Raw genomic sequence first — 17598 nt, forward strand, 5'->3', positions numbered from 1 at the left:
TCCATCCTGGTGCCTTATTACCTTTAAATACTAACAGTTAGCCAATACCTCCTCCTTATCAATGTCATACCTTTCTACTGATTAAGGTTTCTCTTCTGTCACCATTGCCTGGGTAGCACCAGCCTTACAGGTAAAGAGAGATACCAAGTATTAAAGTCAGAAGCAGATGGTTTTTAAGTGGTTAGCATTCAGCATCAGGGACCTGGGTTTCATTCCACCCTTGGGTGACTGTCTGTATGGAGTTTGCATGTTCTTCTATGCCTGCCTGGATTTGTGCTGTATGCTCTGGCTTTCTCCCACTGTCTGGAGAGGTACAGATTATATGGATTGGCCATGCTAAATTGCCCATAGTGTTCTGGGATGTGTAAGTTAGGTTGGTTGGCCATGGGAAATGTATAGGCATGGATGCTGGTTGGAAGATTTGCATGGACTTGTTGTTTCTATACTGTAGGGATTCTGCAAGATTAACACCTTAGCCTGCCTGTTGCTTCTCTATGTAAATCCCCTTTCTGGTTCCTAATCTTTGATTTGATATATTATCCACAGGACACCAGGTTATAGTCCAACAGGTTTATCTGAAATCACAAACTTTCAGAGTGCTCTCCTTCATTGAGTGAAGATGCTGTTAAATCTTTAGTCAGTTAGAAAGTTTTAATTGATTAATATGCATATGTAAATCCTCAAATTTCTTTCAAGTCATTGCCCTGAGAGAACTAAATCTTTTAACAGTGTAAAGAAGAGATGATATTTTAGCTCACATGGATCCTGTTAGGTGTGAGACTTTGTTAGAATCCGTTTGTGTTTTGGTTTGGAGTTAGACTGGTTTTATTTCAAAAGTAGGAATTTATGAAACACCACATTGACTGACTGTCTATAAATTGTCTGCTTTATGAACAAAATAGAATGTATCTGCAAACACACATTCACGCCATAGATTTAAATATGTGCGTGTGTGTGTGGTGGGGGAGGGAGAAAGAGTTAACAGCATCTCAGGTTTGTTTAATACGTTGTCATCAGTTGTGTGACATTTTGATCTTTTACTTATAAAGTCTGTGTTCTGTGTGCTTCTTTCTCACTTCACCTGGTAAAGGGGCTACAGTCCGAAAGCTTGTGTTTTCAAATAAACCTGCCGGAATATAACCTGGTGTCGTGTGATTTTTGACCTTGTCCACCCCCAAGTCCAATACCGGCACCTCCACATCATGATATCCATGTAGGGGATCTAAGTATATAAGTTGGAAGAATGCAGCCTGGTAATCAGTGCCAATGTGTTGGCCATGCCCACGTTTATCCATTATTTCAAGTTCCTAATGAGTCAGAACTCCCTGTTAATGCCACCTCCCTCTTGTTGTGGGATATATTTTGGGATAGCTTGGTGGTACTCATACCTCGGAGGTTGTGAAGTCCTGAATAAATAAGACTGCTCTGCTTGGTGCTTGGACCTGCTGTTTATGATGTACAGTTTCCATTTGAATATTTAGAATTCTCTCCCCGTGTAATAAAATATTTACTTAAATACTGAAGTAATGAAAGTGTGACAAATGAAGCACAGTGTGACAGCACAGACTCGATGGTGTAATTGAAAAGCTGTATCTTTCGCATTCAGCTGCTCCCTTTGATCTTGTACCATTTTTAAATCAATGCAAAGGGCTCTTAGTTTGCACAGGAAACCGACATGTATTGGGCCCCTAGAGGCCACAGCGCATGTACGAACTATTCTGTAGGTGTCTATAACATTGGGGAATCCTACTGTATTGTTGCATGAAGTTCAGTAACATGTTCGATGTTGTTCATCATGCATAAAAATATTCTTTGTTTTTTTTAAAACCACAGCGTATATTGTTTCTAAGTAGTCGTCGCTCTTTCTGTTCGTGGATCGAGGGTAAATCTACCCGCACCCCTCCGCCTTTGTGATACAGAGCTACATGTCAAAACGGACACTGTCCAATCCACAGCTCCACGTTGGTTTAGTGACTGTACGTCAGATCCAACACAGGGCCGTATAGCACATTTTCCAAAGCACTGTCTCTCACCCGGAACCAGTAGAGCTACAGAATAGGGAAATGTAGCGAGCAGCTACAAATGCTGGAGCTTTGATGTGAAAGCAGCCCAGCTGGTTGTATGCTGGACTCAGTGGGGTTGTTGCGAGAGCCTGGGGATTGGCCACACTGACCTTTGGCCAGGCTCCAGTGAAAGCCACAGCCAGTTGGAACACAGGGCTGCACGTTCCAAACTCTTAACACAACACAGGTTGCAGCTGTGGGTGTCTCACTCCTTCAAACTGCTCCCTGGAGCAGCTCTTACAACTTCAAATGTCCCAGTCACCTAACCCTGTGGGGACCCAACAAAATGGAAGGGGACATGACAGTGTCTGAGACTCAGTCTCCCGGACAGGGTGGAGTTGTTCTTTTCAGAACTGAATTAACAATCTGAACAATCTTTTTAAAGCTGAGTTTTTCCAATGGAAATTCTCCGATAGTGTGTTTGGATTTCAGATGCTGATCACAGACTTTAACATTAAATAGGAAAGGAGGAAGACTTTTAAAAAGCGACATGAAAGTTACATACTGTGTGTTACATGATGGACATGTGGTCTCAATGGTATATAGAAGGTATTTGCTATATGCTATACGAAATATACTAGCCATATGCTATATGATATATCTGTATATACACCACTGCTATGTATACTGTATGAAACATGCTCTACACTATATATGCTATATCATATTGCTTTACTGCCTTTATGAGCACCGGGCATCCAGAGCACTTTTACATCCAGTTAGGTACTTTTTGGAGAGTTGTCACTCTTGTCGGTATCCATGCTGACCTGTAGGTGCAAGTATGATTGGGTGAATGGCCTTTGCCTACACTCTCAACAGTTCTGTGATTCTGTTGGGCAAGAAACGTGGCAGCAACTGTGAACAACACAAGATCCGAAGACAGGATTTACCCCGTAGTTGGGGATAGAATAAAATGAAAAGTAATGTATTGTCACTGTATTTTTACAAAAAATACAGTGAAAAGTGTTAAAGTTGCCATATTCCTGTGCCTATAATAATGAAAGAAATCACATATATATAAAAATTAAAACAAAGTGCATCTTTGTTCAATTCAGGTTATGGGTTCCCAAGGTCCAGAAAAAGACAGGAACCGCATTCCCCACTGTTGGTGAAAGCCAACATCAAAGCTTCCAAATCTTGAGCCATTGGAATCCCGGGCAGGATCTCCATGTTGCCAGAACCCAACTCATCACCGAAGCCACTGTTGAGGCAGACCACCTCCGTGGGCTGTTGGAATCTCAGCCTGGAAGATTATGCAGAAGCTGCCTTAAGGAATCCCAGACTGTTGGAATCCTATCCAAACTCATGTCACCATGGAAGATGCTGTTGGAATCCTGAGCCTAACCCACCTCATGCACCGCTCTGCAGGGCCCACCAGGACAGGGCGCAATCGCCATCAGGGATGGACCATTCCGCCTTGCCGCTGCAGCAGCCTCCTTAAACATCCTTCCTCCACTATGTTAAACACGAATAAACAAAAGAATAAAAAAAACGAAGGATACAACACGCCTGGTGATCAGAAGCAGATGGTGTCAGGAGTGGGAACACTTCTGACTTACCCTGCCGCCGCCATCTTGAGGAGTTTGGTTTTGGTGATGGTGGTGTAGTGGTAATGTCATTAAGCAAGCAAGCCAACGGTTGACACCAGCTCTCTTGTAATAGTTTCAAATCCCACTACAATGCCCGACAGGGCTTGAGTGTAAACTGAAGAGATAACACAGTATAGAGCTGGAGGAACTCAGCAGGCTGGATGGCATCAGAGGAGCAGGAAAGTTGACATTTAGAGTTGGGCCTTTTGTGTTCCTCCAGCTCCACACTGTGATATCTCTGACTCCAGCATCTGCAGTTCTTACTATCTCTGATTGAGTGTAATTGAACTTCTGATTGCCTACTTTAAGGGTCTTGTGGTGCAATGGAGTATCCTTATCACTAAGTCAGAAGGTGCAGGTTCAATTCCTATGTACCCTAGTGGTGTGCCACAGCATGTTCAAACAGGTTGATGAAAAAAAAATTACATCTGTGCACACTATCAAATAAAGTCTGGATGCAGTTTATTTCATGTTTCAGTCTAAGGGAATGGTGCTGAAATGTACTGAAATCAGTGCTTGGAGAAGCATAGGGCAATTAAATGCCAAATGTGCTTGACTCACCTGCTGTAAGTCTTTAATTAAGGGTGGTTCAGTGGTTAGCACTGCTGCTTCACAGCACTAGGAACCCAGGTTCACTTCCAGCCTTGAGTGACCATCTATGTGGAGTTTGCACATTCTCCCCGTGTCTGTGTGGGTTTCCTCCAGGTGCTATGATTTCCTCCCACAATCCAAAGATGTGCAGATGAGGTAGATTGGCCATGTTAAATTTTCCAAAGTGTGCAAGCTAGTTGGATTGGCCATGGTGGATGCAGGGTTGTGGGGATGGGGTGGCGGCCCCGTCTGGGTGGAATGCTTTTCAGAGGGTTGGTGAAGACTCAATAGGCTGAAAGGTCTCTTTCTGAGCTGTGGGGATTCAATGATTAAAAGTAACAGAGAGGCCTGATGATGACAATTGTGCAATGATGTTTTATAAGCATGACATTTGATAAATGTCACTAGAACAGATATTTGGAAAACAAAAGCATGTGGGTTATCTTGAGTTCTTAACTGGCTAAAGAATAGCAGTCAGAGAGTAATGTTGAATTGATATATTTCTGACCAAAGAGAACAATGCCATGCGTCCCTCATGGTTTGATATTGGATTCATTCCTTGTTATCTGTAAATATGCTATGACCTTGTTCTGTGTGGCATGAATCTGACGAGTGTAGTTTATTCAGCCAGAATATGCTGTGATGTTTCAGTGTTCAATTTACTGAACTATTGGTAATACATTATCACCTATCACTCCAAACAGCACCTATGCTCACACAGACAACATCACTGGAAAGTAGCTCTATCAGGCATTGTTTAAATTGTACACTTGTATTATCTTTTGTATGTTTAAACAAGGTTTGGACTCTTAAAGGGTTAAATTATTAAATCTGTTTGCTGGTAAGGTTATACCAGCAGCTGGGAGATCCGGAAAGGGATACATAATAAATTAAGCCTGGGAACCTCTGGATTAGGTAATCTATAAGTGAAAGAATTCTTGGAGAGACATTAATAATTTCAGATCATCTAACGCTGTTGGACCTGATACATTGGCCAAGCTTCCAGATGTGCTTCTTCTGTCTTCTAGGCATCTGTCATCACTGTGAAAACTATCAGTGACCTCCTATTTAAAATGGATACAGACAGCCTTGTAGTTACAGCACTAGTTTAGCAATTGAAAGGCAGTGAGCTCTAATCCCACCACAGTAAGCTGAGTAATATAGTTTGATAAATCCATCATATTAGGACCAGATAAAATAAAAGGTGAAACATTTTTGTCACTATTCGCCTATTGTGTCTCACTGAATCTTGCCTACATATGGCTTATAATTGCCCTGTTCCAGGAATTAAAGACTATTTGCGAGAGCACTTGTGTGATTGATATGTAGGGTAGGGCAGGGGGAGTGGTGTTCATAGAAGGTGTTGTGCTGTGGGAGCTTTTTGGAAGAAAGACCTTTACTCAGTGTTTAATCAAAAGGTTATTTTCTCACTTGGTTTTGAGAAGGTGTCAGTAATGGTTTCGAGCTCAGTTTCTGACATGACTGTCATCTGCATATTGGAGTTCAATGACAGAAGTCAGAGTGAGTTTATTTTTGGATGGTGATGTCGGCTGAACAGTTTCCCATCTGCTCTTTAGACGATTTCCGTGCCTGTGGGTAATTTACTGGAGGTGAAGTGCAATATTGTAGTGAGTAAGATGGAGAAGGGAGTTGATGTAATCGCAGAGCCTTGATTGGCCCCAGTCATCCCCAGTCTTGTTATCTATGGCAGTTTGCTGGTGAGAATCACAGTTTGTGAGTCATTGTGGTGTAAATGGAGGATGGTGGCACATTTATGATGGCAGCTAAATTTGAAGACAATACTCTGTAGGGTTGACTGAGTCAAAGAGTCTGATGAGGTTGAAAGAAGTTAATGCTGTTTGATGAAGATCAATGATGAGATCCTGGAAAATTTGGGATACTTTCTATATCTTGGGACGTCGTCCCAGTGAAGACAGACATAGATGATGAAATTTTACATTGCTTCAACCTTCACCCTAACCCTATAACAACCAAGATCTGACACCTGAGACTAAGATCATGGTTTACTGAGCAACAGCAATCCCTGTGTTCTTATAGGCTTCAGAGAATTAGACAACCCTCAGCAGATGCTCAAAGCACTTGAGAATTACCACTAGTGGTGACTTTGCCAGATCCTCCAAATCTAATTACTTGAAAAGTGGTCCAACAGCAACATCTCCCAAACCACTTGCCCAGCATCAAGATGCTAATCATTTAAGAACCATTTCACTGGACTGACATGTCATTTGACTGTATAATATCTCCAGACACAACAACTAGAGTTGAAACTCCATCACAGCTGGACTCCCAGGAGGAAACATATTATTGATATTCACAAATCATTCCAGAGATGTCAAAACATCCCCATTAACTCATAGGAGACTCTGATTTGTGACTCAGCAAATTGAATTATAGACTTATTTGGGAATGTGCCAAACGCATCTAGAGACTTCATCAGAAACATACAGAGGTGAAGCCGAGAAGTTGAAGGGAGCTCACAAGCCTCTAAATAACTCACGAACCCAACCCGTCCAAAGCCACGTGCCCCACATTTGGCAGAGTCCACACATCATGCATTAGAGTCATCATCCATCTTTGAATGAACTGACCCAGCATGGAATGAAGCCATTCTCAATTCCAAGAGACTGCCTAAGAAGAAAAGTTCATATTAGCAGTCTGGGAAGAAAAATAAAGGCGCATTAAGAACTATGATCTTTTAAATAGCGCGTGCCTTCTAAATTCCTGTTTGCAAGTTAAAAAAAATGTTGGTGATAAGAAGGCAGTTTGACTGATGGCAAAGGATCATCCATTTGGGTAAAGAGTTCTTTACTTTCTGATTGATGTAGGAAGTTAGTAGAATAGATATCTCAAGTGACCAATGGTGGAAGTGTGAGGATAGGATATTAGAGGCAAGAAGTGATAAGGTCCCTCCAGTCCTACAGCCGCACGCAGCTCACAATGCTGTTGTGATTCTAAATCCACACCAATGTAGCCACGCCTTCACTAAGCAATGGAATGGCCTAGAAAACCACTAAACTGTAGTAAGCAGTTACAGAGAAGCAGATTTATGACCACGTACTGAGGGACATGACAATAAATGTTCAATCTTGACAGAATGGATGTAAAAAAATCAAAGCCATCTAGTGCCTTTGTTAAATGATAAACTTTCTGCCTGTTTAAAGTGATGAGTCACAAAGCTCATGTAGGTTCTCGATTTGATCCTGTACTGTGCTGAAACAGCTGGCCTAGGACACAATGTGGTCGATTTTTAATGTTCTCAGTGTTACTGGAAATGGTGAATGAATGCAAACTTGGCAGCACTGCCCATACCCTGAGACCAAAGGAAAAAAACGGATTGGCTAACAACCAAGAAGCCAATTGCCAGCATTGGTCAGATTCAGATGAAAGCCTTTCAAATTAAAGGCTTTCAGCGAGCTTCAATTTGATGAATGGGCCCTGAAGATTTCTTCTGTAGTTAAACTGGGCTGTCAGAAGGCATCACCTGTGTTCAAATGTCACTAACCAGACTCAAAGGCAAACGTTGCAAGATTTCCAGTAGTGCCAGAATCTTTGGCACTGCAGCTTCTTTGTGAAACTGTTTCCTGAGAAAGATTCTGCGGTTCCTTGCATTTGCATTTGTCTTTCAGTTGAAGGAGATGATATTGATGTTATAGTAGAGAAGGGGGAGTTGAGGGATTGTCCAGAGCCAATTTCCACTAAATTACACAACCTCTTGTTGCTAAAACATAAATCAAAAGATGTAGACAGAGCAAAACAAAAGAACATTATTCAGTTAGGGTGTTTTCCCTCTTTAAATGGATTTAAATTGGAAATGGTTCTTTAAAAGGCTTCAGATGTAAGTGCAAATGGATGACTTGCTGACAGGGAATTTGTCCAAATTGATGGTGAGACCCTCTTTGAAAAGAGATGCTATGACTCTCTTCGAAACAAGGAATTACTGAGCGATTGACTCTGCCTGCAAAAGTCTCCTGAAAATGAGATTCTCTTTATTAGTTCAGTCTTATAACAGTGAGATAGCTGGGAGTCTGTTTCTGTATAACTTCTGTATTTTATACCTATATTAATCTCACTTGATTCAATTCTTGTGTATAATGCTTCAACTGGTATTAGTAAATATTGAGTATATTTTCCAGAAACACAGAATGGTTACAGTACAGAAGAAGGCCGTTCATCCCATTGTGTCTTGGTTAGCAGCCCTGCCATCTCGCTGTGATTTGCTGGACTGGTGGTCTTGCTTTGTGTGAACATAGGGAAAGGTATTGCTCATTCTAACCCTTGAATGCCTCTGGCCTGAATGAGACAACATCTCAAGGCTCTGAAAAACATTGGACAAATGCAGTCTTTCTTCTTTCAACTTCCCTGAAGGTATAGAGCTGCAGTGAAGGAGCTGATCAGATGCACCACAAGTCGTGACCAAATGGAAGTTAGCTTCATGCTGATTTTACATTTGCACCTTAATGGCATCAACACATAACATAGTGCCACATACTGGCACCTGATCTGGTGATTCTGGTTTAGCCACTGTTTTACACATTATGATACACTTACCTCATTTGTGTGCACATGCAAAATAATCAGACACATGATTGAGTGAGGTAGCATATTTGGTTATATCACAGTGGGATAGCTTGGTTTAGTCAGTGACCAATAAATCACTGGCAGGATAGAGAAGTGCTGAATTCAGAGAGCTTTTACCCAGAGGAAACTCCAGTGCTGCTTGCTAATGCATACAGCATAGTGGAGGCCGCCTGCATATTTCTCAGTTTTCTCAGCTGATACCTAGCTGAGGGGTGTGGTGATAGTTGACCATAAATAATAGATACAGGGGCTGACTGCATGACCCTTCCCTCCGTTTCCAGTTTCCCTTCCCCTTTGTGGAAAGGCTGAAGTTTCTGTCCATTAGGCTAATTTTAAAAATTACACATTATCACTACAGTTTGGTTGGATTGTTTCTCTCTGTGTAAAATTGAACTCATAGCCAACATGACTGAATCTGTATCAACTGAAGACCATTGACATGTAAAACTGGGCAAAACTGAAAGCAATCAGTGAGGCTCCTACATAATACAGATTTGGAGGTGGCTGAGAGCTTTGGAGCATGAAGGAACAAACTCCAACCCCTCTTTAAAGAAATACCTGGGGCTCTGAAAGACACATCACCAGAAAAGAAATCTGAGAGATGGCCTGTTAGAACTCTTTAAATTATCAAGAATGTTGATTAGGGTAAACAGTAGAGAAGATGTTTCCATTCTGGGGTGACAAAAACTAGATCAATAAGTAAACCCTTATAAATGTGATAATTAATTCGGGAAAACAAAACTTCTTCACCTAGCAAGAGATCAGAATGTGAACTTGCTAACTTGAGGAGCTGTTGAGCCAATTCACATAGATACTGGTGCAACACGGTGGGGGTGGAGGGTGGTGCAGTGCTGTACTGTCAGATGTTTTATCTTTCAGCAGAAATATTAAACTAAGGTCCTGTCAACTATGCCAGGTTGATGTAAAAGGTTTCATGGCTCAATTTCTAAGAAAAGCATAAGTCTTAAGTTTCCTGGCCAACATTTAGCCCCCTCCTTAATCAACATCCCTCAAATCAGATTATCTGGTCATTGATAATTGTGCAATCTTGTACATGATTGGGCTGGTGTGTCTTCTGTGTTAGAACAGTGACTACACTTCACAAGTGATTCATTAACTGTAAAACACTTTGGGATGTCTAGACATAGTGAAGGACATGTTAGAAATGTAAATCTTTTCTTCCTTTACTGAATCCTCTCAAAAGGAGCTCAGCTATATGGTGGATCCCACTCCTCATAGTGTCCAGCACAACTTATTTTTTATTAATTCATGGAATATGGGTGTTGCTGGCTAGGCAAGCACTTATTGCAGGTTCCTAGTTGCTCTGGGGTAGTGAGCTGTCTTCATGAACTGCAAAATCCATTTGATATAGGGATGCCACTGTGCCATTAGGAGGGATTTCCAGCATCTTGATCCAGTGCAATATATTTCTAAATAAAAATGGTGAATGATGTAGTGGGACATTTGCAAATGGTGGTGTTCCTATATATTTTCTGCCTTTGTCCTTTGAGATAACACTGGCTTTATATTTAGAAAATTCTGTCCAAGGGACTTTGCTGAATTTCTGCTGTGTGTCTTGTAGATGGTACACACTACTGCTACTGAGCGTTGGCTGTAGAGAGAGTTGATATTTGTCGATTTGGTGCCAATCAAGTGGGCTGCTTTGCCTTGGATGATGTCAAGTTTTTTGAATGTTGTTGGAACTGCAGTCATCCAGGCCAGTGGAGAGTATTCCATCCCACTCCTAACTCATGTCTTGTTGATGGTGGACAGGTTTTAGGGAGTCAGGAAGTGAGTTACTCACTGCAAGAATGCTTGTTGGAAATGTTTGTTGCACTTAAGTAGTGTGAATGTTACTTACCACTTGTCAGCACAAATGAGGATATTGTCTGGGTTAGACATAGACTGCAATTTGTAATGGTGCTGAACAGTATGCAGTTATTGGTGAACATCCCCACGTCTGACCTTATGATCAAGGCTAGGTCAATAATGAAACAGCTGAAGATGGTTGGGCCTAGGACACTACCTCGAGGAACTCCTGCAGAGATGTTCTGGAACAGAAATGACTAATCTCCCAACAGCTGCAACCATTTTCCCATGTGCCAGGCCTGACTCAAACCAACGGAGTTTTTTTCCTTGATTCCCATTGATCAGTTTTGTCAGGGCTCCTTGATGCTATACTCTGTCAAATACAATCTTAACATCAAGGTCAGTCACGCTCACCTCTGGAGTTCAGCCAATTTGTCCATGTTTTTATCAAAGCTGAAATGAAGCCAGGATCTGAGCAGTCCTGGAAGAATCCAAACTGTGTTTCAGTGAGCAGGTTATTGATTTGCAGGTGCTCCTTGATAACACTATTGATGATATCTTCCATCACTTTGCTGGTGAATGAGATTAGTCTGTTGGGCTAAGAAATCGGGTGGGTTGGAATAGTTTGGTATTTTTGTGTATGCGACATACCTGGGCAACTTTTTGTTGTTGGATAAGTACCAATTTTGCAGCTATAATGGACACTTTGGATGAGGACATGGCATATTCTGGAGTACACTCTTCAATACTATTGCCAGACTGATGTTAGCCTTTGTCGTATCCAGCCCCTTCAGCCATTTCTTAATACCATGCAGTGTGAATCAAATTGGCTGTAGCCTGGTGTCTGTGTAGCCTTTTCATTTCTAATCCTTTCATGAGTGGGAATATTTTCACCCTGTTCACTCTATCTAGACCCCCATAAGTTTGAGTGTTATAAATCAGTCCCTGAGGCTGCGCTACATTCATAAAGAATGTTTACTGGGGAGGCGCCTTGTCCATTCTCACCGCTTCTTCATAACTTTGCTGTTACAGAACATGGACAGAGCTTCTGCCCAAGTTACTGTGGATATGCAGGATGTGTGATGTGCTTTCCATTGAGAGATGTGCTGTGTACATTGCTGGTTTTTAGCTGGCTGTCTGGGTGTAAAACTGGCATTGCTGATTAATTGAAAACAGCTCAGCCTCTTGTTCCCAATGATCCATGAGATGACAATCTACCTCAAGTGACACAAATTCTGGAGTAGGTACATAGTATATTCTGAGAGCAAGGGGAGATAGATTTCGGTCTAATTGTCCTCAGCTGATGTGGAGTAAAGGACTGTTCTAAAGTAGGGTTTAGGTCTGAAACTAAGTTACTTAATCTCAGGCAGGAATTCGGTAGAAGATACATTGCATTGAGTATTGGAGTTAGGATATCATGTTACGGCTATGCAGGACATTGGAATACTGCATCCAATTCTGGTCTCCCTGCTATAGGAAAGATGTTGTCAAACTTGAAAGGGTACAGAAAAGACTTACCAGAATGTTGCTGAGATTGGAGTGTCCGAGCTATAGCGAGAGGCTGAATAGACTGGGGCTATTTTCCCTGGAGCATCAGAAGCTGAGGGGTGATGTTGTAGAGGTTTATGAAATCATGATGGTTGTGGTTAGGGTGAATAGCCATGGTCTTTTTCCGGGCAAGTGAGCCCAGACCTAGAGGGAATATGTTTAAGGCAAGAGGGGAAAGATTTAAAAGGAGGGGCAACTTTTTCATGCAGAGGGTGGTGTATTTATGGAATGAGCTGCCAGAGGAAGTGGTGGATGCTAGTAAAATTACAACATTTAGAAGGCATCTGGATGGGCATATGAATAGAAAGGGCTTATGGGCCAAATGCTGGCAAATGGGACGAGAATAATTTAGCATGGTTGGCATGGACGAGTTGGACCGAAGGGTTTGTTTCTGTGCTGTTTAACTGTATGACTGTAACTGCTGTTGGCTCTCCTGCGTTAGAAAATGCTTCAGATCGTACTCCTGGTCACCACCACCACTACCCTGCTAGAAACTGGTTGTGTGAAGTTTCAGTTAGGATCACAATCTGACTTATCAGTGAAACCTTCACTCCATGGGTCAATATACATCACATAAAGCTCTATACATGAAAAATGGGTAGTCTACTAAGGGGGTTTCCATCAGCTTGGAGTTGTATGCCAGGAGAGAAGAATTTGGGAGAGGGGGAAAGGTGGAAAAAGAAAGGAAGTAAACTTAAGTATTGAAAGGGTTAACAGAAATGCTCCCAACTGCTCAATTTGATTCAGGTGACTGCATCAACTGAGCTTTATGTTCAACAGCCTCACACAACAGAACAGTGGTGTGACAGACTGGTGCAATGTGAATATTTCACTGAGAACCATTTCCCTGCATCTGTGAGCTAGATTTTAACCCTTAAATTGCAGCATAAACATCAATACTGTGCCAGCGCGAAAACAAGCAAGCCTACAGTAACTACCGAAGCATTTCAACTCATTCCTTAACTCTTTGTATGCAAAGTTGAGGTTGAACGATTGAATGAAACTGCTGCCAATTGTGGACTTTCTAAAAGAGTCCCACTGATTAGTTCTACTCGCCTGTCCACTGTCATATATTTCTGCTTTTCAACAATTTGCCCAAGCTTCTGTTGAAAGTTGCTATTGAAAATGTTTCGAGTACAGTTTCAGGCAATGCATTCCAGATCTTATTTTGAAAATGTTCCCACATCACACTGCCCTTTTAATGATTATCTGAAAGAAAGGTTTACATTTCCATGATTGTTACTCTGTTCCCTGCTAAAGCCTGCTTCTGTGGAGACTGTGAACTGGCAGGCTCCCATGGCTTAATCTGCCTACATATGTCTGCCTACTGCTACTTTTAATCAGGTTCAGAAAGTTAGATATTTGTTGTAACAAAGGAAGGTAGGGCTTGCAACGAAGGAAGATACAGGTGGATGTGAGAGAGAGGGGAGAGGTGGAATCGAAATCAATAGCGTGCCTGGCAGTAGCTTCCAGTGGGTGGTGGAGAGCAAGTACCTGGGTAAGGACCACAAGTAAAGACTACTGCCGAGCTAGTAGAAAGAGTGAGTAGCAAACAGGAAAAGTAAAAATACGAATGAAACAGTGAGGCAAGTGGTGAAGGGGCGGGGGCAAGAGTACAATATGCTCCTAAATAAGTTAACCGATCTTGATTCAGCATCTGTGCTGGCCTTCAAGTCAAGGAGAGCCTTTAATGTTTTAACAGCTTGTGTCCCCCCTGAAGTTGGTTCTTACTCAAGATGCAAGTTTTGTTTAGAAATGTTACACCTGCCTGCAACAAGTCGTGCGCTTGTGAAAGGGCCAGCGCAGAAGCGTTAGATTCAATAGATGTGATTCAAAAGGTGTTCTCAACTCACCCAGGTTGACGAAGCTCATGACCATGTCGGCATCACTGAGGAAGGTGCTGTCGTGTAGCCTGGCCAGCGGAGGTCCCTGGGTGGTGAAGAGCGCCCTGTACGGATACGAATATCCCCCTGCCTCCTCCATCAACATGGAGTTGTAGAGGTCCAGCATGAACATGGGGGCCGAGTTGTGCTTGCCATGCAAGTGGGGCCTGGGGCGGTGAGGCAGACCTAGGATTGAGAGGATTTCTCTCTGCATTTCCCGCTTCTCCTGGCTCTTTAGGCGCCCATGGATGAAACTGGAATGGATCCCATTGTCAGTGGTTAGACTTCCAAAAACTGACTGCAGCAAGAAGCAGTTCCAGAGAAGTCCTGTGACAGGTTTTCTAATTAACAGCAGGAAGCTCATTCTTACTCTCAGGTTGGACTGTTGTCTGATCCCTCTACACAAACATGGTCACTTTCCCTCTTCTCTTTCTCTCTCTCTCTCTCTCTCTCGTCTCTTTCCTTCTTTCACCTTCCCTTCTTTATTGCTCAGTCAAAGCAGTCAAGGCACAGTGCAAAACTATCTGAATGAAGGTATAGACAACCCATGTTGTCTGAACTGACTCCCACAGTTAAGCGAGAGAGCTGGAGTGTTTCTTCACCTACAGGAGCTGCGATCCCTTTGCATGTAAATCTGTGCAGTTTGTCTGGTTCAGACGGGGCCAGCAGGAGGCTGCTTGTGTGGGAGGAGCACCCTCTAGTTTAAACTCAAAAGTAACAACAGCAAATTATCTGAATGTCTTAAGGGCGTCTGTAATTAAGTGAGAGGGATTGGCTTTCGAATTTAACTGCTTGCTGATGAAGAGATGAGGGGGTGAGGCTGATGGAGGGCAGGATAGCTCCCTGCTTTTTTTTAATTGCATGGAACTATTTTGAATTCCCAGGGATTTTCACCCCACTTGTCTCTTGTTTTATCAATGTGCCTTTCTGCAGACCTGTTAAAGTGGGAGGGCAGTAGGGAACAGAGAAAGAGAGAGAAAGTATATCTACTCAGAAACATCCTAACCTGCTTCACATAAATTCTTTGAAAAGCTGTCACTGTTGTTTCCCCAAGCTAGTACTTTAGTCATTTTATGCATGTTACAATCGCACCAACAACAGTTAGACCAAAGTCTGATGACCCTGAAGAGAGAAGTCTTCACATGATTACATTTTTCAACATTGACCAAATGTTTGCCTTGATTAAACTGTGATGGGGGGGAGTCATTTTTAAGTTTTTTATCATTAGCAGCCTCTGACATTATTAACTCCTTGTGAAGGCATGTTCGCCTCCTGTACTTTGCTCATGGAACCATTCATAACGTGTAAACCTTGTTAGTGAGTTTGTGCAGGGCTGTTAGACTCTTGGGGGGGTGGGGGGTGGTATTACATCCAATCCTGCTTCAGTCCACATGTCAATTGTATGATCTCTGGGAAGCAGCCAGAAGCCAAAAGCCCACCTGAACTAAGATAATGAAGTGTGGAGCTGGATGAACACAGAAGGCTAAGCAACATCTTAGGAGCACAAAAGCTGACATTTCGGGCCAAAACCCTTCCGTCAGCTTTTGTGCTCCTAAGATGCTGCTTAGCCTGCTGTGTTCATCCAGCTTCACACTTTGTTATCTCGGATTCTCCAGCATCTGCAGTTCCCATTATCTCTGAGCCCAACTGAACTGTCTGTTCTGTCAGCATGGGGCACTGAGACCAATTGCAACATTTCCAATCATTGTGAAATTGGTCAGATGGGCACAAGCCAAGGAACAAAGCCAAAAGTTTTCCAGTCAGGATGAGCTGAGCCATGGTTGCAAGGTGGGGGAATCAAGGTCGAGTGATGATCACATCATCAGGTGCATTATCTGATCCCACCATCTGAGGAAGCTGAGTGTAAACAGCAGAATTGTGGTATGATGGGCCTGTATAATTTAGTGATGTTATATGCCTTGGTGGACAGTTTTAATGAGACAACAACTGTGTCAGAGACCACATAGCTTCAGTCATCGAAATAAAGTGGATCACTTGGCATAGAGCTAGGTCCATTAATCTTTTTGCTTCTGATCCGACCCCAGTCTGTCGTCAGTACAATGCAGTTATTCAGGAAAAGAAATGGCTTCGCGTTAAGGTTGAGTTTTGGGTTTGAGTTTGAGTAATGGTTGGGTTTGAGGTTGAACTTATGAGTCAAGGGCTAGAACTATGAATATTAATACATTCCTGGGTAGATGAGCTGGGAGTCAGGGTCCAGGATAGGATCAGGGTCACAATAAGGAATAGGGTTGGGGTTTGATGTCAGGGTTAACATCAATATTAGAACTGATGATAGGGTTAAGTTGCAGGTTAAATGTCAAAGCCCAAAGATGGAGTTGTAGATGACAGTCAAGGCTCATCAGGATTAGGGAACATGGGTCACATCCTGAATCTTTCAGCTTCGGGTTGTATCTTGTGCCTCAGGTTGTATCTAGTTAACAACAGAACATGAGGTAACAAGGTGTAGAGCTGGATGAACACAACAGGCCAAGCAGCACAAAGGAGCAGAAAGGCTGATGTTTCGGGTCTAGACCCTTAACACCAGCTTTCCTGCTCCTCTGATGCTGCTTGGCCTGCTGTATTCATCCAGCTGTACACCTTGTTATCTCGGATTCTCCAGCATCTGCCGATCTTACTATCTCTGAAACAACAGTACATCAACAGGTGGAAAAATTGTTGGAAACTAGTCACAGTGTGCGAGTAGTTCACAATGACATAATCGTAGATAATACATTGATCAAAAGTAGCCTCACCACACTGAGCACAGCACTTACAAAGAACACAATCAGCATCAGCAGTAAGGGCTAACATTCACTGAATACCAGTTGAAATAGCAGCCGCTAGTAATACACTATTAATAGCTGAAAAATCATATATAATAACCTCATTATGGGTTAATAATATCCTCATTGTAGCTGGAAGAGGAGTTAATAATATCCTAATGAGAGTTGAGCTGGCTGGTGGGGGTGAGGTGTGTTGCCCTATGGTTTAGAGAAAATGGGGAAGCAGCAAAGATCGTATGAATCTTGATGACAAGGAATCCATGGTGGGTATCTTTACAGATCAATGATTCAACCATCTGTGATGGTTCAGCACATTGGAAATGCCAACTTATTGCTGCTGCAGCGGAGATGATTTTGAATTCCCAGTGTGCCTGTGCCCAGTGCACATCCATGGAGGCAGCAGTGAAGATAAGTTTGGGCCCAGCATGAGACCCTGCAGCATTAGCAGCTGCTGCATTGGTGATGTGGGTGTGAAGCAGACATATGGCGGCAGCGGAGATGAGTTTGGGCCAGTGCTGTACCCAGTGGCATCAGTGGCATCTGCATTCACAAGTTCTCAGAGTGATGAGGGCACCATTGGAGGTGAGATGATGCTAAAGAGTAGTGACTTTCATTCCAGCGGCAACACAGCAAAGGGGGTCATGCCTGGCCACTTGGCCCATGACAGAGCACTTAACAAGAAGAACAGTAAAGTTGAACACTTATTTAAAATTCTTCTGCCTTTATATTCTAT

General features: G+C 42.6%; 1 protein-coding gene across 1 annotated transcript in view; it reads right to left on the reverse strand.

Moving 5' to 3' along the window:
• bmp7b (bone morphogenetic protein 7b) overlaps positions 1 to 14695 on the reverse strand; it is a 165497-nt gene extending 150802 nt beyond the window's left edge. Inside the window, exon 1 of the mRNA XM_059652876.1 lies at positions 14053 to 14695. Within this exon, the coding sequence (XP_059508859.1) occupies positions 14053 to 14446 (394 nt within the window). The 5' untranslated portion in view covers positions 14447 to 14695. The remainder of the gene's footprint in view (positions 1 to 14052) is intronic.
• Positions 14696 to 17598: the final 2903 nt, after the last annotated feature.

The sequence above is a fragment of the Stegostoma tigrinum genome, chromosome 19, assembly GCF_030684315.1.
Source record: "Stegostoma tigrinum isolate sSteTig4 chromosome 19, sSteTig4.hap1, whole genome shotgun sequence".
Lineage (NCBI taxonomy): Eukaryota > Metazoa > Chordata > Chondrichthyes > Orectolobiformes > Stegostomatidae > Stegostoma > Stegostoma tigrinum.